The following is a 22,484-nucleotide window of genomic DNA, read 5'->3' on the forward strand; positions in this document are numbered from 1 at the left end:
CTTTTTTTGCTCGTCAACTGAATTCCTTCACGAATATGTCTCGTTGCTCCGTGGTTCATCTATGTGTTCCGTTAAAAGTATTCTTTTTAAACAATGAGACATGCACAAACGGAAACATTCTGTCCTTCATTCTGAATCTAAGAAGGAATGTTTGGACACCTTTGCGTTTCGGAAGGAGAGAAACTGCAGGAGGTGAAGAAGGCTGCGGCCTCTTTAAGACAGCTGAGCAAAGCAACTGGCCTGCTGAGGAGGAGGGAGATGGGGAAAGGGAGGAGTGCCGGAGTACCGAATGGCAGCTTTTACGCAGAGGGGAGTCTCACCTGCTGAACCGCGCTTCACCGCTCAGCAAATCTCGCTTTGGAGCTCCAGTCTAATACATGTCCACGCCAGCGAGGTCAGCGCTCGGTTTCCGTTTTAGTCCGTTTATTTCGTGTTTTTAATTTCCCGCCCTGTTTTGATAGCCGGGTTGTCTTGACGTGTCCCCTGCGCGTGGACTGTCTGTGTCACAGTAGGCGAACAAAGCGCACCCAGAGCGCTGCCTCCTCCCTCAGAAAGGATTTGAATGTCTAAGCAGACTTCTCAGGAGATCCCTTTGGAGCTGCCACTTGTTTCTCTTCCTCAAAAGGTTCTTTTTGTTTGATCGGGTTGGATCCAAACCTCTATTAAAGATGGTCAGGCTAGGCTTTTCTCCTACTGCGTCCAAGAGGCTCATATTTTAGGAAATACTCGATTCCAGGCCAAAATGATGGCACACTTTTGGAAAGCGCTGGACACGTTATTGGATTGTGTCAATGCCTGAAGGTGACATACCGGCCCGGTTCTGCATCATCCAAACAAACATTTACTTTCCCTCGGCGTAAACCACTACATGCCAAAAGTCTAGCAGAACCTTCCGCAGAACACCGAGGAAACGCAGAAGCAAACGATGGAGCACACTGGGATCGAGGAGGTGAACCAGACCCACCAGCAGCAGCAGCATGAGCCCATAAGTTTCGGCATCGACCAGATCCTGAACAGCTCGGACCAGTCCAGCGGCTGCATGCTTCCCAACCGGACCGCTGACCCGGATTACGCCCTGGCCTCTAACGTCTACTCTAACGGCTACAACAGCGTCTACAACCCGGCCTGCTCCATGGCGGCCGCAGCCGGGCTGGCCGGCTCCTATAACGTCAACATGAACATGAACGTTAGTATGAACATGAATATGAACGTGAACGTCAACTCCGGAGGTGCAGGTGGGGTTATTCGGGTTCCCGCGCATAGACCCATGCCCCCTCCTCCAGCGCCCGCCGCCGCAGCCCCTCACCCGCCCCCTCCGACTCATCCAGCGGGGATCGGCTCCAGCATCCCTTCAGTGGCCGGGATGGGGATGGGAAACGCGGCGAACTTCACCTTTCCGTGGATGGAGAGCAGCAGAAGGTTCGCCAAAGACAGACTGACAGGTAAAAGATTTCCTCCTGCTGAAAGCGAGACGACATAAAGCAGCAATCCAGTGGCGCACGTTTCCCTGCGCTCTGAGAAAAGTGCGTCTCCAGCAGGACTGGACCAGAGCGCCCGACTTTTTACTGTTTGTCACCGCATTTAGGGCCTGAAGGCGCTAATTCAAAGGGAATCTCTGCGCGCGCACTATTTCAATCTGCTCAAAGGGCGGTTTGGTGAATGACTTAAAACACGCGGATGAGTCTGGATCGGACCAGCGATGCAGTGTCTCGGTTTTCTCACGGTTCTGTTCGGGTTTTCCACCAAATCATTGAAACTTACGAGCCAGCTGATTCTGGAAAGAAATAAATCACAGGACAGAATCACTAAATGATAATAAAAAACAACATTAATATTGATAATAACAATAATGAGTATTTAGGGATTTTTGACAAGAGAAAAAAATATCTAGCAAATGGAATGCGTTAATATTTTAATGTATTATTATTAATATAATACTACTACTACTAATAATAGCAATACAGTATGTAGTAGTAGTAATAATAATAATAGCTTTTAACGCCATTTTCTTTGCTGGTTATTTTTGTTTCTCTTGTCATAAACTTCTGCTGCGGGGCTAAGGATGGTTTTCAGATTTTTTTATTTTTTATTTTTCACAATTCGGCAATTATTATGTGCGGTTTTTTCAATTTAAAAAATAATTTGTGTCTAATGAATGCAGCAGCACCACGGCAGCAATAAGCGGGATGACGGCATTTCTTTCTGTGGGAGTCAAAGGCAGCGAGGCGGAGCGTCTTTTCCCGCAGATCTGTTTCCTCGGTCTGTACATTGAGAGAAATTAAAGTCTTGAATGGGCAAGAATAACCAACAGCTACGCTAAAACATTTTACCTAAACAAATAAATACAATGAAATGTATTCTGAAAATAATCAAGTTGCATGAAAAATGTGCACAAAATTCTTTATCAAAATATAGCATTTTTATCACTAAATGTAACAGCGTCTTCCCACACATTTGGTTTTGGACATGGAAAATAAAAAGATTTTATGCCAAATAAATCTTTAGTAATAAATTATTAAGAAGTATACAACAAAAACTTGCTTTGATAAAAATATTGTAAGCAGTCTTTTGTTTTAAAAGAAAGGCATATTTTATTGTTTATAGCAAAGACGGTGATATGTAGGTGCACGCGCTCTTCCATTTTCTCCTGGCATCAAATATTAATATTTCAGTCCTCTCAACCTGATTAATTATTCAATATAGGGAGCGATATGTCATCTGCAAAAAGATACTGTGTAAATGAACTTATCAATTGTACTCATGGTCACTGAGGGCCTCTCGTTTCATTTCTTTCAACTTTGTGTCGCTGTAATTATTTGGCAGTTTATATCTTCGTATTGATCAGCAGGTCCACGCGGTCCTTCACGCGCTCACAGCCGCCAGGCTGCACTCCTCAGCGGCCGAGAGTCCAGAGACTGTCGCTCAGGAGAGAACCAGGCGCGAGAAAATCCAAATACCCAACGAGGCTCTGCATTTTCAAGAAGGGAAAAAGACGCCATATATATATATATCAATTTTTTTGCCCCCGAAATAATATTTTTACCAACTCAAAAGGGCATATTGTTCAGCTTCGCCCACTCAATAAAAGCTTAGGAATCAGCTGATGTCTGCTCCACAGTTTTATCGGAGGAAACAGCTGAGAAAGAGGATCAGTCTGCGTTCAAAGGAAAGCATCGACGAGAAAATGCGAGAATGTTGATGATGTTTGCGAGATGAAATGAGGTTTTCACGCTTTGGTGGCGTTTTTTAACACCGAACTTTAACTGATACCACGACGGAATAATGCTTTGATGCAAATTCAAAATGACGACACCAACTATAATAACAATACTAATAATAATAATTATAATTATAATAATAATGGTTTTGTTATTTGTGTTATTTGGCCGTCCAATAATCCATTCTAAGAACAATTGTCTGAATTGCTGTTTTTTCTCTAGGCTACTACAATAAAATGAATAACTATGTCTTTTTCTTTTAAAATTGTTTTTGTTTTTTGCCTTTCTAAGTAAATAGGCTGCATTGCTAAGACCGTCAATCTCGTCATCATGGTGACGAATGTAACAGAGCAGTGATCCAGAAATGTGAGTTGGATTTATGTAACAGGAAGCTGCAGGTGAGCCCGGCCGATAAATCCCCTCATAGGAGCAGATGTTAGAACAACCACAGGGATCACACTGATCGCACGTTGATATTAATGACGAAACATAATGTTGATGCATTTGAACAATAAAGCCCGTCATTATCCTGCAGCGCTTCAGCCGCGGCGGCACTAGAAGCGGGATGACGCATCTCTCTCTGTGGGAGTCAAAGGCAGCGAGGCGGAGCGTCTTTTTCCCGCAGATCTGTTTCCTCGGTCTGTAGAAAAAGAAAGAAGGAAAAAAAACAGACGATTGAGCACAAAATACGCTCTTTGCTTCTGTCCCGTGTAGTGTAATAAATAGCAATGTATGTTGGCCTTATATTTCAATATCCCCCTTTAGAATCCTGCGCGGATGTATTTATTAGATTGCCGCAAAGGTAATATCCGCAGTGGGGAAGCGAGGCGCTGTCACCTAGAAGTGTTATTGAGTATAAGTGGTTTTATTATGGGAAACAGATTCTCCATGGTGGCATTTTATTTTTCGATAATGCCTATGCTAAATTGTATTACCAGGGCAGCAGATTTAGTATGTTCTCCTGTTTCCTTTTTCATTTGATGAGGACGAAGTCAAATTCTGAATGTTTGTTTTTTCATTCTTGTTCCCTTCTTAAGCTTTTTTTTATTTTTATAAAAAATGAGGAGTAAAAATTTTAGTATTGTGAATGCTCCGATTCTTCTTTTGGCCTCTGAGGAAAACATCAGCGGCTGGAGAAAATCATTTTCCTCTGACGCATCTGGAATGATGTCGAACCTCTCAGAACCTGCAAGGCTGTGTGGATCATAGAATCCTAAGAGGGCGCAGACATTTTTCCTCGTTCCAACCACATTGTGAAAAGTAATTCCAAAATAACTTCAATTAAATCTAAATCTAGTTAAATCTATGCTGTTCGATTCTATACCACGTATGATACATTTTTGTGTTTTGCCTTATGTTGTTATTATTATTATTATTATTATTAATACCATTATAATTGCATAGACCCGAAACCTTTCAGCACTAACAGTAAACTATTACAAATCTGTAAAATTATTTTTTTTAAATACATTTTGAGACAAAAGAAATGTACGTGAGCTTCAGCTGTGGAAATATTGATTCAATTTTCCTAAATTGAGTACCTTTTACATTTTTAGAAGTTTCACTGTTGTCTAGTTGTTCTGGTTTGACCACTTCTGGGGCAGTCAACATGCTACCCGTTTATCTGCTGTTTCCCTGCAGTTTGCATCTCCTGAAGATCCCTCTGTGGCTGGGTTGACTCCTAATGTGCTTGTGTAAGTCTGGCTCATAAGTCCCCCACAGTTGGCTCAGAATAGCAGCCCTCTAAGGCTCCATTGTTTGGCCAGACCTATACTGATGCTCCCAATAGCAGGACTGTTTGGGCTCATGTCTTTACCTGTAAAAGGCCGAGCAGTAGCTCACGACTTACATTAACTCATACAGGGTACCCAGAAAAAGACATTGCATAGAACTGCATTTCATAATGAGAGTCAAGGGTATTGTCATTTAAGACTGAATATTACATGAATAGGCTGTAAAAAAAAGCCTGAAAGGTTGTTTTTGTTGTGAATTTCTTGCATCAACCAATAAAATCAGCCAGTTTTTTTTTTTTTTGGTCAGAAACCAAATTCAATTCTGCAGATTTAGACATTGGTAATGTAAACTTTATGTGACCTTTGTCATAATGGCAGGATCCAGCTACTCATGTGTACTTTACAATCATCAACGCATGTAATGGCCTCAATTTGCAGCCCGACTTCAGCACCATCAGGGGACACTGCCGGCTCCCATGAAGGGACTGCAGGAGCACATAATGGCTTCATGTTCCATTTTCCATCCAAAGTGTCATCGTGTGTTCAGCAAATGAATTTCCAGTTTGTTGAACTCTGAGAGCAGCAGCTGGTAGCCTAGAGGGGGACACCCGTGCTGGGGTTTCCATATTCATTTCAGCTCCTGGTGAGCTTTTTTGACAAAACAAAAACAAATGAACACCCTGTATGACAGCAGGAAAAACAACATGCTGATTCAGAGAGTGAGGAAGACCCAATGAATATTGTCTTTTCTTACTCTTTCTCAGACAACGTGGCAGAGGATTAGATCTGTGGCAAACGATCTCATTACAGTTATTGATCTTCTGTTTACCCCGGCTGACAAAATAGACAGGATTCACTGATATTTTATAAGGATATGTTGGTATTAATACCACATATAAACTACAGATGCAGCACCGAGATGCAGAAAGAAGAAGAGCACTTTAAAAAAAACGCGATGGCGATGGCTTTACTGTCTTATAGGCCGGTTGATTTGCCACTATAACTCTATCTTGTGATTTCTTTGAATGGCTCATGTTTATTGTCTTTTTTCCCAAAAACAATCCCAATCACAATGTGGGTCTAGCATCAAATCAAATGACATTAAAGTGGACTCTGTTCATAATCTAGGCCTTCTTCATGTGATTAGCTGTTGTGCATCGGTGCCAGCCCGGCTGCAGCTGCTGCTGTGCTCCAGATGTGGGACCTTACTGTGTCTCCCTTTCCTTTAGGGGAGCAGGCAGAAGAGACCCGAGCTGGGGAGGCCACATCAGGGCCAGAGGCTCTCTGTCCCCTCCCTAAGGGAGACATCGGCAGGGTCCCTGTCTGGAGCACGGTGGAGACATTAGCCAAATGTTATTATCCTGAGCTAACTCACCTGCGAGACAGCAATGGCCTTCTGGCAGAATACCCTTTTTCGAAGGGGGCTTGCCCAGGTGAGTCCCCACACGTTCCTATATCTGTTAACTGATTCTTGGGAGCATCCCATTGTCACCCTTAACTTTGAACCCCCTGCATTTGCATCGACTTTTTACGTTTTCTTTTGCGACAAAAACATTTCAACATATCACACTTTTTCTTCTGGTTTCTCCTGCATAAATTGGTGTGCTGTTCCACTCCCTAAAGTGTATGAGTTGGGAATTTCCAATTCTTTCCTGATAGCTTATGTTTGTTCTTGTAAGTTAATATCATAAAGTTTAAAGAAGTTTCACACCTTTCCTCTGTTTTTAGCTGCCCTCTCACCTTTCTCTGTGACTCGTCGGATTGGCCATCCGTACCAGAATCGTACACCACCCAAAAGAAAAAAGCCTCGCACCTCCTTCAGCCGGGTGCAGATTTGCGAGCTGGAAAAACGTTTTCATCGGCAGAAATATTTGGCATCAGCTGAGCGGGCGACCTTGGCAAAGGCTCTGAAGATGACGGATGCACAAGTTAAGACTTGGTTTCAGAACAGGCGGACAAAATGGCGGTAAGACGGCAGCCGGTTGTACATTCACTCTCAAATTTCTCCACTACATGTCATAACTCAGTTGTGTTCAAACCAACATGACTTCCTGAAGCCAAAGAAAGAAAATGTTGCCTTCATGAAGCCAAAATGCTTTTTTCTTCTGCCCTAAATGAAAACTATGAATGCATCTGTTTTACATTAATCTCCACACGGTCTACTGACATCTTCTTTTAAATGCAGATGAAAACGCATCAGGTATCAGCATTTAGGGAGCAGTGCAACACAACACCTGTTTTATTTTGCTTAGCTGTGCTGCCAGTTGAGGTTGGTTGACTGGACCAAGCACAATTACCCCATAGCCTCCTGGAAAGGCCTTTTAGAAACCTGCTGCCCGAAGCAATACTGGAGACTCATAGAAGCAATTGAATGCCAAGTCCACACACAGAATACATGCATACTCTCACACACACCCTCACACCCACACACACCCCACATACACAGAGAACCTTCATTTTGTGGTTTGATTAAACTGATCAGCTTTGACAACTGTGAGAAATACTGAGCATTTAAATTAGGGTTAATTGTTGCTTTAAAAAGAAACTACAGTGAGGCAGTTCTAATCATTTTTTTTTAGATAAAAAGTGTGTCATTTCCCAGCTTCATGCACCTGATCGGATGTGCATGAGGGATGGCGCTGTGTGACAACTAGGCTAGTTACACGAAGATGATCAAATCAACTAGGGAATTGGATTAGAATAATGTTGTTAACAATAATGTGTGGCTAATGGATGGAGGTTGGTTTGCATGAAAGGTTTTTTTATAGGTGTGCTCATCTTTGTGATGGCCTCTTGACATTTGGATTTGGTTGTTGGTTTAAGTGTCTTTTCTGTACATCTCTGTGAAAAAACATACATTCTGCTATAGTTTTGAGATTGGAGTTTTTCTTTGTTCATTTGTTTTTGTTGTTCAGTAAAACATCATTGTAATTAATAAAACTTGTAAAAAAAACAGAAGTGTAACTTGTGCTTGTGCAAGAGAGAGTAAAAGAAAAGAAATAAGCTGCCATCTGGCATGGAATCTGTCAAAACAATCATCAGGCATAGCTGAATTTTTTTTTTAAATCTGCAGAATTTGCTTTAACTTCATAATTATTGTCTAAACCATGCTAACTTATTGCTCATGGTCTTATGAAAAAAAATGCCTCAAAACACATACATACAAACCAAAAAAACTGAGTTTTCAGTGCACATTGTTAATTTAGATTTAAATTGCATTGCAGTGCTGTGTTGTCCCGTCCCGTCATTGGCTTCACTTTCAAAAAAATATTTTTAGTTTTAATTTGAGCTAAGGTAACGATACGACTCTTTTTTATTTTGCTTGTTGATGTAAGCGCTTCTACTCATAATTTCTATTTTTAAAAATAAATCTAAGTTATATTTTAGGTCTTAACAATTTAAAAAATACCCGTAAGAATAACCTCAAAATATTTTTAAATGCTCATTTGCTGTTTTGCCTTCATAAAATGACACTGATCATTTAGCCTCTTGCCTCCGTTTGTGTTGCCTCTCTCTGCAGGAGGCAGACTGCAGAGGAGAGGGAGGCTGAGAGGCAGCAAGCAAACCGCTTGATGCTGCAGCTTCAACAAGAAGCCTTCCAAAAGACGTTGAGCCAGCCACTGCAGCCGGACCCGCTCTGCCTGCACAATTCCTCCCTGTACGCCCTGCAGAACCTGCAGCCGTGGGCAGAAGACAATAAGGTGACCTCCGTCACCTCCGTGGCTTCCATGGTGTGAGTGCGTGTGTATGAATGTGACTTCGAAAAACAGTTAGGGAGGGAAAATGAAGGAGGCTGGGAATGAAGGGCCTTTATCAGAGTTTGAACCGGCCAAAAGGGACAATTTATCCTTTTATTTTCACATGAAACTGGGGATATACTGATAAAGAAATGATGCCTACTTTCACTAAACATTTAAATGGACGTTGTTCTTCACTAATAACTGATTACTACCAGCAACATGGTTGGGGAATGCGTGTAGCCCGAGACAGCTAAACACTTAAAAACTCCCAGCTTGAAGGCTGCACTTTCAACGTTTTGTTTCAAGTCTACAACTGTTATCTTTAATATCTAAAGTCTGTTGAGTCATATCCTGCCTTACACCAAGTTTTCACTCTCCCTTCAGCTGTCGGTCTGAAAGAGAAGAGGGCACTAACCCCTAAGTGCCCGGCAACAAAGAGACACCTCTATCCATGCCCAGCTTTCAAGACTGCCCCACCTCACCCCCCCTCCCCACCCCACCCCATTTGCTTCTGGATCCCTTACAAGGTGGCAGAGACTCTCTGTCAGTCATAGCAAAGTAAAAGAACTCTTGTTTTTGCTTTTAACTTTGTACAATGTAGTGAATGCATGTTTCAACCCTTTTCTGTGTGCACTTGAAAGTATTGTTGGAGTCGGCTGTCAAGGTGGGTCTCCTCCTGACTGCAGAGTGCAGATGCTGGTGGATTGATCCCAACCATGGATCACCCATGATGCTACATTCAAAAGTGTTTTATATTAAACTTTATTGTCTTTTTTTGAAAGGATGAAAAAAAAACTCTCTTTTTCTTCCCTCGTGGTATATTCACTGGGCGATTTCCTTCACCTTCAATTGATTTCTAAAAACAATTTATGACTTATAACACTTATAACACTTTTTGCCTCCTGAGATCTACCTGTGGTTATTCCACCAAAATGCTACACAAATGTATCAGAAGCACAGCATGGTTTTTATTGAGGAATCAGACATCCACATTTTAAAACACAGCGACTCCTGCAAGGTAAGTAAGCTTTAAGAACAATGCAAGTGCAAAAGTGAAAGAAGAGGACCAAGCACAGGTGGTAAATTTATCAGATAAATGTTTGAAATACAGCTGTCTAGTATTTGTTTGAAACGTTTTTTTTCTTTATCCTTGGTTTACAGTTATTTAGTGGCTGGAAAAGAAAGACAGGAAAAACAAATGTATTCACAGTTCTGACCGACACGAAGCATCCGCTGCAATGATTTAAATCCAATCATACGCCCCTATATCTACTTTGAACTTGGTCAACAAATGTTATGATCTAAGAAAACTACTAATAATATTATTTTTATTAACATCTCACGTGGAAGCACTCCTAGCATTAAACTTGACTGGTGTTGTACTTTAACAATAAGCCTTTTCTTTTTTCTTCTGAGCTCCCATACCTTTTTGTGGCTTTCGTTGTTGACTCTGTGAATCGTGACCACCTAGACATCAGACAGTCGTAAACATTCACTATCGCCTCATGCAGTGCTTATCGCCCAAGTCATAACAAAAACCACCTTTCTGGAGGAACAAAAACACACCATTCAGGTTTCCTGCACTGAATGAGCCATCATCACCACAAACGTCACAGGAAACGGCTTTGCTGCGCCTTTCTCCTGTCTATTGACAGGGAATTGCTCATTTTCATTGAACTGTAGGCATAACGCAAGCATCTTGTTATTCTTTCCTCTGGCTGCATCTGAAAAAGACCCGTTCCATGTGTTTGGGAAACTTTAATGTAAACATAGAACACCTTTTGACTGACATCTACCTGCTCAAGACTCAAAATCTGTCTTCACACATAGTTGATGAACTGAATTAAAGTAGCTGTTTGCTAGTACAGCCACACCTACTTTTCTTTGCTTTCAACATTTAACAGTCAAGTCAATTTTTTTAGGGTTTCGCAACTGGTTGGGATCTTTCCAGGTGATGCCTCCTCTACCCCTATTTCCTCTATCCCCCTCTCTGCTTTCATCTCTCTGTCTTGAGCCTTGAAGACGTGACTTGGGTCATTTGAGAAAAATTCCTCCCTTCAATGTTTTCAAAACTCTACATTGTGTTTTACTTTAGGATCTTATAGATTTTTTCTCTGTGTCTGTCTTCTTTATTTATTGCCACCATACAGCATGGTCTTTATCCAAAAAAACATCATTACATAAGATGAATGAAGTATTTTCTACATGTGGTCTCCTCCAATCAGCTTTTGCCATGAATAAAAAAGGCTTCAAAATTTGTGAAAAAAGTATGTCTTCAACTCTGACAAACTTTAGTCGGGCCAAAGTTGGACCTTTGGAGCCCTGCAGGATTTAAACCCATGACAAGCTTGTGTGTTTCTAACTAATACTAACCTGTTTTTCCTACTGTGGTCCCAGCTCTCTTCAGGTCATTGACTAGTTTCCCTGACTAGTTCTGAGTTGTTACCTCCATGTTCCAGGGTAATTTATACCTCTCTAGGGATGGTAATGCGTGGAGCCCCAGGTTGTCGGTAATCTTCTTTTTCTTCCATGTCATCCTACTGGTGTCCCAGACACTTGCGCATCATGTGCACTTCCCAGTACCGGCACTTTACTAACAACTAGAATGTTGCATAAGGACACCGAACGACATTATCCTTACTAATATTTAATGAAACACTTACCACATGGATGACAGTTGGATGTTCCATTTTTATGATGCACCTTGAAGTTGCCGTATGAGCCTCAAGGGAACTACAAGACTTGTGTGTCTTGTACAACCCAGTAGCCTGCAGCACCTGTAAGGGTCAACTCCTGTACTGTATGTGTGCATGTTACTAAGGCTTTCGTGGGACAACTTGAAGAATCTGTGAATGACAAATACTTTATTGCCCCACTACATCTGTTTTGGTTTTTATTTACTGGATGCATAAATTTAGCTTTACTTTAAATACCTTCTCAGCACTGACCATGTTATATTTTTTTGTCTTTACCTTGTAATTGTTGGTTCAGGTTGTTCATTTTTGTTTGCAAACTCCTGTGTTGCTGGGTTTTTGCTTGAATGGAGTTGATGATTTTAAGAACAGGTGCAATAACATGATCGAATCCCATGACCTTCCCACAAAGAACATGCTGGCGAATGATGCAATGATATCTCAGAAAGCTTAGGAAATTCTGGGTAAGCCTTGCAGTAAGCCATGAATCCTGAGTGGCATTCTGCTATTGCTGGTGCCCCATCAGTTGTTACTGAGGCAGGTTTTTTAATGGTTACCTTTTTTGTGGAAAAGTCATTAACAACCATCCGTGTGAAAACGACCCGCTGAGCTGCATCACTGGAGTCTACCTACTCATCACACTGCAGTAAAAACCAGACGCACCTGTCCAGGTCTGACTCCCGCTGTCTGACCACAGCTGCAGACAGCTCACTCACCCTCCACACCGCAGTGTTTGCACCAAGCTGGACGTCGGCAATTGTGGACAGAATCTCTGTCTTATTTTTACGGTCCTGAAATAGAGTTTCCGCCACGGCGAGTATTGCTTCTCTAATGATCCCGCCATCAGAGAAGGGCTTCATGTGCTTGGTCAGAACGAGTGCCCCTTTAAATGATGCCTCTATTGATTCTTCATCGGTTTTGTGAAAAGAGACTGTTGTTTTTGAAAATGAGCTACCAGGGACACAAAGACTCTAAACAAACTGATTAGTAAGGCTGGCTCTGTAATTAGGTGCAAAATGGAAACCTTCGAAGCTGTGATGGAGAGGTTTGTATCCATCATGGATAATCCTGAGCATCCTCACCATCCTGTAATTGACAGTCAGCAGAGCACCTTTGGCTGGCTATTCAGGACTTGCCTTACTATATATAGTGGGTGGTTTCTCACCCAAGCTCAGGTTCTCTATGAGTTGCCTGGGCTTGAGCTTGACGGTCCTGCCCAGTATCTTAGCTGTTTCAAGCACTGCGCTTTTCTGGACTGAGATGTCTGAGGTTTTTCCATGGACCGTCTTTCTGCATGATCAACATTCGTAATCTACCTTGAAACGGATAGTTAGATAGAAAGATAGATAGACAGATAGATAGAAAGTGCAAACTGGAAATGAATCCAGGAAATTGAATATATTTAGGTATACAATTTTTACAAGATGTCAATTAGATAGCTTGTTTAAATCCATGGTAGATGTCTGCTGGACATCTCAGACATGTCTATTTTCTTACTCTATTAGTCTTCTGAAAGATATCTGCATATAGAGGTCTACTACACATCTACCTGTAGACATCTAATCTTGGGATATTTTTAGATGTCTATCAGAGGATTTTTTTTTTTACTAGATATAAAACAAATACTGCAATTTTACATCTATCCACTAATCTTCAGAACCCACTGGATCCTTTGGGGTCCTGGTTATAATCTGGCTACTGTAGAAGGTGGGGTACACTCTAATCAGGTCACTAGTTTTGCCATCAAGCAGTTAACCCCTGAAACATGTTTTTGGACTGTTGGAGAAAGCTGGTGCAAACATGTATGAGGAGAACATGCAAGCTTCATAAAAAAGAGTCCCATCTGACTTTGCATAATGATGTGAAGGAACTAACCGCTGCTGCACCACCATGCAGCCTTTTCATTCACAGACAACTAGTAATCACAAAGTTCTACATTCCAGGTACATTTCAGTAAAAGTACCTGGGGTTAAAGGTCTCAGAAACCCTCACCAAATCCAGCATCTATATTTCTGTTTAGATTTTGAACGTGTCATATAACAGAACAAAATGATGGGAAAAGGTTGAATCTATTGTCAGAGTGAATCATTATGAAAATGAGCTAAAAGCACATTTTCTTATCTTCTGCTGCACAACAGAGTCTAGTTGCTGTTTAGAGGTGAAGTGTTTACAAGACAATTTCATCTAACCAATGTTAATATTTGACAGAGAAAGGAGAAAAAGGATTATGGTGTAGCAAAGTCACATTCATAGAAACATGTTTGACTTTGCTTCTCTGCTGGTTTCATTTCAAGTAAATCTGCTGCAGCAAGAGGATCCAATTTGACTCCCCTTTTTGGGTATATTTTATTTTGAAAAGAACTTGTATACTTCTGTTAAAGTAAAATAAGTTAAAACTGTACTCTATTAGACATCTAAAATTATCAAAAGATAAGATGTCTACAGGTAGATGCGTAGTAGACCTCTATATGCAGATAGCTTTCAGAACAATAGTGGTGGACATCTTATAGAGTAACAGTATAAGGTTGTCTCAAATGTCCAGTAGACATCTACAATAGATGAATATTAGTTGTCTAATAGACATTTTGAGCCTGGTGGGAAGAAACTACCCAAATGGTTAGTTTACAGCGTGCAAGGCATGCAAAGTCATCTGCTAGAGATCTAAATGATGATGAGCAAAAGACCCCAATGAACTGATGTCAGGGGCATTCTGCATATGTACAGCTGTAAACATTGAAACAGCCATGATTTAGATATCCAACAGATGTGTCTGTGCCCAGTGGGAAAACTCAGTGTTTTAGGAAAATAAATTGAAGTAAAATGAATTTTAAAAAAGAGTGTGTTGGGGCAGTTGTAAAAATTACCCTTTGTCTTAATGAAGATAAGGGAGAATTCCTAACTCTGGACTCTCGACATTGATCCGCCACGTCATAAGAGCTGTAAGGAAAGCAAAGCCCCCCCTATCTGCACTAGTTGATCTTTTTTTTTCACTGTGTGCAAAATACAATCTTCACGTTCGCCAGGAGAATGAACAATAAACCATAATTAACCCTTGTGCTATCTTAGATGACCCCCCCCTTCCATTGACGTGTTCTCCCTACCATGACAAAGGTGGATAAAGGTGGAAAGATTTCATGTAATCCATGGACACCAGTGAAGATCACAAATCATTGAAGAAAAAAGGTTCAGAGCTCTGTCTAGTGGGTCTAGATGACCCAACTCCCAATGGTAAAGTGCCTAGGATAGCACAAGGGCTAGTTGATCTTTTGACAGATGAACAATCTAATCAGAGGTTCCCATCTAGTGTTCACTCGACAGAATGCAACATTTGTCCTAAAAAACTTTATTGCATCCAAACACATTTACAGAACCGTTTTTTTATGTTTTTACAATCAAAAAAGGTATTTGTGTTTAAAATATATGACAATACTTATTTTTAATTGACAATTTATGAATCATTCTAAAAAGAAAATAATAGAAGACAATTATGTTACACCCCTTCTGTGTCTAGGGGTACCTAGGGGGGCATAACATAAAAAAAGTTTTTGGGCTACCAAAGCTTAAAAACAAAAACACCAAACAAATGTCTCCATACAAAAGTATAGATAATTTATTTACAAATAAACAAACAACAACCAACAATAACTAAAAGTGAAGCAAACAAGGCTTAACACAGGGGTCGGCACCCCAAAATGTTGAAAGAGCCATTTTGGACCAAAAGAACAAAAAACAAATATGTCTGGAGACGCAAAATATTCAAAGCCCTATTTAAGCCTTATCATGAAGGCAACACATGCAATATGTATCTATATTAGCTATATTAGTACATTATAAGCATTCATGATTAAATGTGTATTTGCCCTGCAGTGCACTCTGCGGAGAACGATGCGTCACGTGACAGCTCTGTTGTGCAAATTTAACTTCATTACAATATTAATGAATTATGTTTCATTGCCTTCATAAAATTAAAGAAATGCAATGAAGAAATCAGATTTTTTATCTCATTTTTAATTTGAGGATTCGAACGAAAAACAACAAAATGGAACGTGTATAATGCGCTCCTCTCTGGGTACTAAACAGACAGAGTGCAATAAAACGCAGCCTGGGTTTATAAAAAAATAAAACAGATGCCTTTTGAAAAGATAAAGTATATAAAATCAAATTAACACAGTTGAGTTTGATTTTTGCGCAAATGCCAAGCAAGTCAGTGCACGGGTAAAACGCAGCAGCATCCTCTTCTCTTCTGCGCTGTACATCTCTGGCAAAGACAGTCAGCAGCACTCGAATGACAGAACAGCTTCAAGCATTTGCGGCGCCTGCAGACTTTCATTCAGCTCGTTTAGGTGGCTTGTCACAGTCATATCCACCAAAAAGTGCAGCTTTTCCAGCCACTCAGGATCTTCCAGTTGCGGGTAGTTCAGTTCTAAACAGACGACAAAGTGACGCAAAGCGTCACCCCTGGACAGCCATCGGACTGTGTTGTGTAGCAGGAGATCAGAATATTCGCTTTCAACTTCATCAAGCAATGCACGGAACTGACGGTGGTTTGATTTCCATCAGCCACCTGCCTAGCGGTCCGCTGCCCTGCTGGTAGAAACGTGTGTCACAGGCTATGACGCAAATCTTCGTTGACAGAAATGTTGAAATTTAATAATTATTCTACACATTCTGACAACATTGGAAAACATTAAGAATGTTTGTGTCTTGTTTTTCCTTCTACATAAACCATATTAAAACAAAAAATATATTTCTCTCCCCAATCCTTTCATATTTCTAACATTTTTGAAAATGCTCCAGGGAGCCACTAGGGCAGCGCTAAAGAGCCGCATGCGGCTCCTGGCTTAACAAACAAAACTCCACCTAACTGAAATCTTGTTTTCTTACCTGTACAAAGCAAAAGGGAAAACAAAGACAGCTTTCTTTTAACATAACTATAAACCAAAAGACTAAACACAGTGGGCATGGACAAAACTACGAAGAACTACAAAGTAAAGTGCAACATAAACTAAACAGGTGGTTAAGTCCAAAAAAAATGGAGAAGAGGGCCAAGCTGCAATGGAGACATGTTGCTGCAAGGCTCCCTTCTCATGGTCTAGAGGTCCATGTGGTTTCCAATTATAGAAAAAGTGGAGTATCAATTCTGGTGAGTTATTACAAAAACTACTTATTATCAATATCTGAAAATTTGACCATGCAGATATTGGTTGGATAAATATTATTTTATAAAAGGCTGAAGAATAGGGCCTTTAAGTCTTTTATAGTAAACAATATTCATGTAACCTTTGGCACACAAAATAACAGACTTTTTATTAAATATTAGTTATTTTAGTAAGATGTTTCAATCTCTGAGGCTCCGCCTTTTAGTCCTTGTGAGTGCAGCCTATTTCATGACATCATCCTAGAATTGGCCTTGGCAGCGTGTCAAAGATGGATGTGCATGGTAAAGGAAAGCGTTTTTGGCAAACACTGCTAGCTCCGCAGAAAAAGTGTGTGTGTGTTAGTCTGGGGGCGGTGCTGGCAGCAAGGTACAGGCCTTTTAAGAAATCAATGTCCTTACATTTCAAAGGAGGGTCTGTTTTACTTATAGCTTGATAATGCAGATGAGAGGCTGTTGGTGGAGTAAACCTGAAGGAATTGCTTCAATAACACTATTGACTTCTCTGTGTGTTACAGAAAAGGATTTGCAATGTCTGTCTAAAGACACGTTTTAGTTCCTGGAAAAAGTAAGTTCCATGCTTGAAATACATAACGTAATGTTAATTGAAATACATGAAGTGATTTGTCTATTTATGTCATTTTATATTGGTCAAAAATAATACATAGGATGAAACATCAACTGAACACAACCAACTAACTAACCGAGTTCCATTAAATGTAAGCTCTTCTGAATTTTCGCATCAAAATTATTTAAGGGAAAATATATAGATGTCCACAGGTTTTTCTTCTGTTCTCTATTATTGGTTCATCTCAGAAACAAGCTAACATGACCTGACCACACAACTCTGATGAGCGGTTGTTTACCTAATTAGCGTTTGTTTGCTGTGTTGAGTTGGTGTGTCCACATTTCCTTACCAACTCCATCTGTTCAGCTGTTGTTCATCTAATTTAACTGTCTTTTTGTAGAATATTCCAGAACAATTAAAAACTGCAGTCAAAAAGGTTTTCTTTTTTTTACCTACTAGATAAGATAAGATAAAGATAAAGACACTAGCGTCGGCGTTAGGGTCAAGATACAAACATACACACAATAGACGACAACATAGAACCAGAACAATCAATCAGAAAGAAACATCAGTGAAAAAGAACAGTTGTATTGCGTGCCACATCAGGAGAGAAAAACAGACAGACCTTAAATGACTTTATCTATTGCACATGGATGACAAGTTATAGAGTCCAATGGAGTGAGGTATGAATGATCTCCTGTAGCGGATGGTGTGACAGTGAAGCTGCCTTAGCCTATTGGAGAAGGAGCTCCGCTGTCAAGAACAGGATGGAGAAGATGCTCCAGATTATCCATGATGGATACGAGCTTATTTAAAGTCCTCCTCTCCATCACAGCTTCAAACATGTCCATTTTACATCCGATCATGGAGCCAGCTCTTCTGATCAGTTTGTTCAGTCTATGAGTGTCCCTGGCAGATATGCTGCCCCCCGAGCAGACCACCGAGAAGAACAGAGTGCTGGCCACAACAGACGGCTAAGAACATCCCGAGCATCCTGCAGCACACGTTGAAGGACCTTAGTCTCCTCAGGAAGTAGGGTCTGCTGCTGGCCTTCTCATTCACAGCAGTGCTGTTGCTTTCCAGCTCAGTCTGTTGTCAACGGTTACTCCCAGGTACTTGTATTCCTCCACCTCTGCCACATCCCTGCCCAAGATGCGGAGAGGCCAGGAAGCTGGTGGTTTCTTCCTGAAGTCCATCCACCACCATCTCTCTGGTCTTTTCCACGTTCAGGAGCAGGTGGTTTACGCCAGCCCACCTCACGAATTCATCCACAAGTTCCTTATACTCCTCCTCCCGCCCACCATTAATGCAGCCAACAACCGCAGAATCGTCAGAGAATTTCTGAAGATGGCATGACTTTGAGTTATACTGGAAGTCACTGGTGTATAAAGTGAACAGGAAAGGAGAGAGCACAGTTCCCTGGGGCCCACACACTGCTTGTCACCACGTCAGACAGGACACCGCCCAACCGGACCTCTAGTCTATGAGAAGGGAGCTTGGCTGCAACAAGTCTCCAATGCAGCTTGGCCCTCTTCTCCATTTTGTTTTTGTCTTCCCCATTTTGTTTTGTACTTCACCACCTGTTTAGTTTGTGTTGCACCTTGTTCTGTAGTCCTTCGTAGTTTTGTCTGTGCCCACTCTGTTTAGTCTTTTGATTTGGGGTTTTGTTTGTTATTTTTGCCTGGGTTCACCCTGAAGCCTTTTTGCTTCACTTTTAGTTATTATTGGTGGTCGTTTATTTATTTGTAAATAAATTTGATATATTTTGTTTGGAGACCTTCGTTTGGTGTGTTAATTTCACTTTAGTAGACGAAACTTTACTTTTTTATGTTATGCCCCCTAGGTAACCCTAGACTCTGAAGGGGGCGTAACATAATTGGGGGCTCGTCCGGGATTTGTTAACCATTCATAATTTGTTCATATTTGATGTGTGGGTTTTGTTCAGATTCAATTGTATTTGGAGACTTCTTTTTTTCTTTGTGGGCCATGTTTGGCTTTGGAGACAAGAGCATTTTCAAAGAGCAGTTGTCTGAGAATGAAATGCTACAACCCTCAGGCAGACCTTGGCTGGAAGCATCAGTTGGAGGTGGAGTAGGCAACTGTGTAGGAGTGGAGGCTACTGCAGGTGTTGCCAATGCCACTAACCCAATTGGGCGGCGGCAGGTGCGTAAGTTCCTGCAGCCGTAACCGGTGCAAGGGCAGACCCAACTCTATTGCTCCAGACTGGGGTTGCCACAGAGGACCTCTACTGCTCATCCAGTTTGTGAGTTAACACCTTGCTCTTAAGTCACTGAATTTGTATTGGCACTTTTTGGGTGCATTGAGGCCTGTGTGGCCTGGCCAAAACATTTGAAGTCGGTGCTTTAAGCACATTTGCAACATTTTGTAGGAAAAAAAATGTTAACCAAACTTGTTTAGTTCTGTGCAACACATTGGTTTTGTGTAGTTAATTTTCATTAGTTCGTTTTGTGTGACTAGTCTTTGGTGACTGAACTTAACGGGTGCGTGTCCTGGGGGGCGCACACCCTGATATGACGAGTGCGTGTCCTGCAGCGCGCGCACCCTGAGTTTGACGGTCGCGTGCCCAGAGGGGTACGCGTCCCGAGTTTGACGGTCGCGTGCCCAGAGGGGTACGCATTCCGAATGGACGGTCGCGCGCCCTTCGAGGCACGCGACCGTCCATTCGGAATGCGAATTTGAGTTTGAGTTTGTGTGAGGTTTGAGTTTGTGTGGGATCTTGTGTTTGTGTGGTGTATTCCGTTAGAGCCACCACTTTTTTTTGTGTGCTCCACTTGGGGTAAAAACTTTTTTTGGAAAGACGTTTTATCTTGGGTATGGGGGTGTTACGGCTGTGGCGTATTTGGTTTTGTTTAAATTGAATTTTGTTTAGTTCTGTTTGTTGTTGTCAGATTAAGATGCAACTTTCACTGCGGGAGTTGAAGCAGAGACTCTCTCTGGGATGATCTTAGGAACTCAAACATCAGTGACGTGCAGTCAGGAGAGGCAGGTGAGGCACAGCCTCACCTGTCATTAGGGGAAGAAAAGAAAAAAAAAATTCAATTATTATATTTACTCAGTAATTTGTGCTTTGCAGTCATTTTCCATTAAACTGTGCCATTTTGGGGTGTTTTTTCTTTTCAAAATTGCTGAATTTCCGCATTTGCCGTTCAGATACTAAGAAGTGACGTGCGATGAGGCACCAGCCTGCTGAGCCTCACCTTGGACTGCGCAATACCTATGCAGTCAGACGGTACTGCTGTCTCTCTGTGTGTCGGTTCAATCACTTGTACTATATGAGCTGAGTTTACATAATTTAGCAGATGCATATGATGTCCAGTGTTTGTTTTTATAAATAACTGTATGTGAGGGACGTGTTTCTTGTGCTGAGCGCTAAACGCCGGCAAAAAAACCGCTGGGTGAGGCCAGCAGTTCTCGTGCCTCATGTTAGGGGGCGCCGGTGAGCCCTGAGATTATGACGCTAAAAATAATAGAATAAGTGATAGCAAGCGGCAAGTCTTCTTGAGAAGGAGCGGCATATGGACTATATTTACAAGTAAAGGTAAGACGATAATAAGGTTTGTGCTTTTTTCTATGCTGCAGTTTGTATATGAAAAAAACACATGTAGAAATGATATTTTAAACAAAACACGTTAACTGTTGTCAATCAAATGGTGAATAAGTTACTCAGTATGGTTCATATGTTTGTAAATCTGACTGATGACGTCAGTGCCTCACCAGCCATTAACCTCACCGCACGTCACTGTCAAACATTTATTTAATTTGCTTTATATTTACATCATGACAGCAATATGTCAAAACATTACTGTTTATTTTTCTTTAAATAACTTTTTTTTGCATGTATTTTACTTTTGAAGTTGGAAAAATGTATAAAGTAAAAGGTTTTGTTAGAAAAACATTGTTGCATAATGAGGAAATAAAACACTTTATGTTCTTAATTTTTTATGTTTATTTATTTTTCGTATCCCCTATTAGGGATGGGGTAGGGGACAGATGGTCCAACGTCCCACCTTCCTTGCGGAATGGGTGTGTGATTTTTGGGGGTGTATGTGTGCATGTGTGTGTGCTTATGTTGAAATATTTTGAGGGGGGAAGGGTGTGTGTACTAAAGGGGGGCAGTTAAAATTGGTGGGTAGGGCACTGAGGGGACATCTCCTGATTACTCACAGTGATGTCCCATCACCCTCCCCACCAAGGGGCCCTAAATGTCTAAGGTGCAAATAAAACCGAGAGAGGGGGGGCCCACTTCATACGGCAACCATGGGAGGGGGACCACTGCCAAGTACCCCCTCCCCCCCCCCCAGGCGCATCGCAGGCTAAACCCCCCGCCCCCTCACCCTAATATGAGATTATGTGAGGAAGTGGGTAAGTTGGGGACAGCTGGTAGACTGTCCCCCAGTGGTCAAACATCCGTCCCCCCGCCCCCCCCCCCCCAGCATAGGGCCCAGGTCCCCCGGCCCCCATCCCCCACGGCGCCGACGTCCCAGGCCCAGCACGACCCACCCCACACATAGAGAAAGGAGCCAGAAAGCGCGCCCCCCGGAGCAAGTCCAGGCCCCCACCCCAGGCGCCGGCCCTGGGAGAGCTCTGGTCAGGCCTCAACGGGACCAAGGCGGCCAACCGGCCTGGGCAACCGCCGATTGCCACCAGCGGAGACCCCGACCCGTCAAACCCCCAAGGTCCCGCACATATAGTGCCCCCCCCCCACAAGACAGGGCCGACAAGCCGCCCCCCCCCCCCCTCCCCCAGCGCAGCCCCAGCGGATGACACCCAGAGGTACCGGGGGCCCCGAGAGGGTTGCCCCGCCTCGTCCAAGAGCCAGGGAAGGGTTGATCCCAGCCCCAGGTATAGATGGGCAGCCCATCCAGCGCCGCTGGACCCCCCCCCCCCCCACAAGCAGGACCCCCCCGCCAACCCCCCCCCAGCAAGGGCAAAGACTCCACCCCCCCAAGCCCCCACACCCGAGCCCGGAAGACCGCGCAGCGCCCCAGCCCGCCCCGCCCAGGCACCGGTCCCGACCCCCCGACCAACGGAGTCCCCACCGGCCCCCACCGGGCACCGGAGGCCCCGATCCCCACCCCGAGCCACGGCAGAAAGGCAAGGAGCAGCGACGACCAGGCCCCCCACCCTCTAAGTCATGGAGTTAGCTATGGGAGACCAAAGAGACTGAATAATAATTCAGTCTCTTTGGTCTCCCATAGCTAAAAGCCAAAGTTACTTGAACTTTGGGCTGACATTTTTTCCAAGCTGATATGATCAAACAGCAGATTTCTGTATTGACTTATATTTATATTTTTATTGTTTTTCCAATTTATTAAAATGTTTTTCTAGCAATACAAAGAGTTATGAAAATTATATT

General features: G+C 42.3%; 1 protein-coding gene across 4 annotated transcripts; it reads left to right on the top strand.

Annotated features, from left to right (window-relative positions):
* The first annotated feature begins 42 nt into the window (after positions 1-42).
* Positions 43-10,557, top strand: tlx2 (T cell leukemia homeobox 2). Of its 4 annotated transcripts, none has more exons than XM_078953798.1 (5): positions 43-1,442; positions 6,181-6,384; positions 6,680-6,917; positions 8,472-8,684; positions 9,076-10,557. In XM_078953798.1, the coding sequence occupies exons 1-5, from the start codon at positions 926-928 to the stop codon at positions 9,110-9,112; spliced, it is 1,209 nt and encodes a 402-aa protein (XP_078809924.1). In that variant the 5' UTR covers positions 43-925; the 3' UTR covers positions 9,113-10,557. The 4 variants fall into 4 exon arrangements, with proteins under 4 accessions (XP_078809924.1, XP_078809925.1, XP_078809926.1 ...); XM_078953799.1 differs by having other exon boundaries at positions 8,472-8,652; XM_078953800.1 differs by lacking the exon at positions 6,181-6,384.
* Positions 10,558-22,484: the final 11,927 nt, after the last annotated feature.

The sequence above is a fragment of the Oryzias latipes genome, chromosome 10 (genome assembly GCF_053564925.1).
Source record: "Oryzias latipes strain Hd-rR chromosome 10, Olatipes_Hd-rR_3.1".
Taxonomy (NCBI): Eukaryota; Metazoa; Chordata; class Actinopteri; order Beloniformes; family Adrianichthyidae; genus Oryzias; species Oryzias latipes.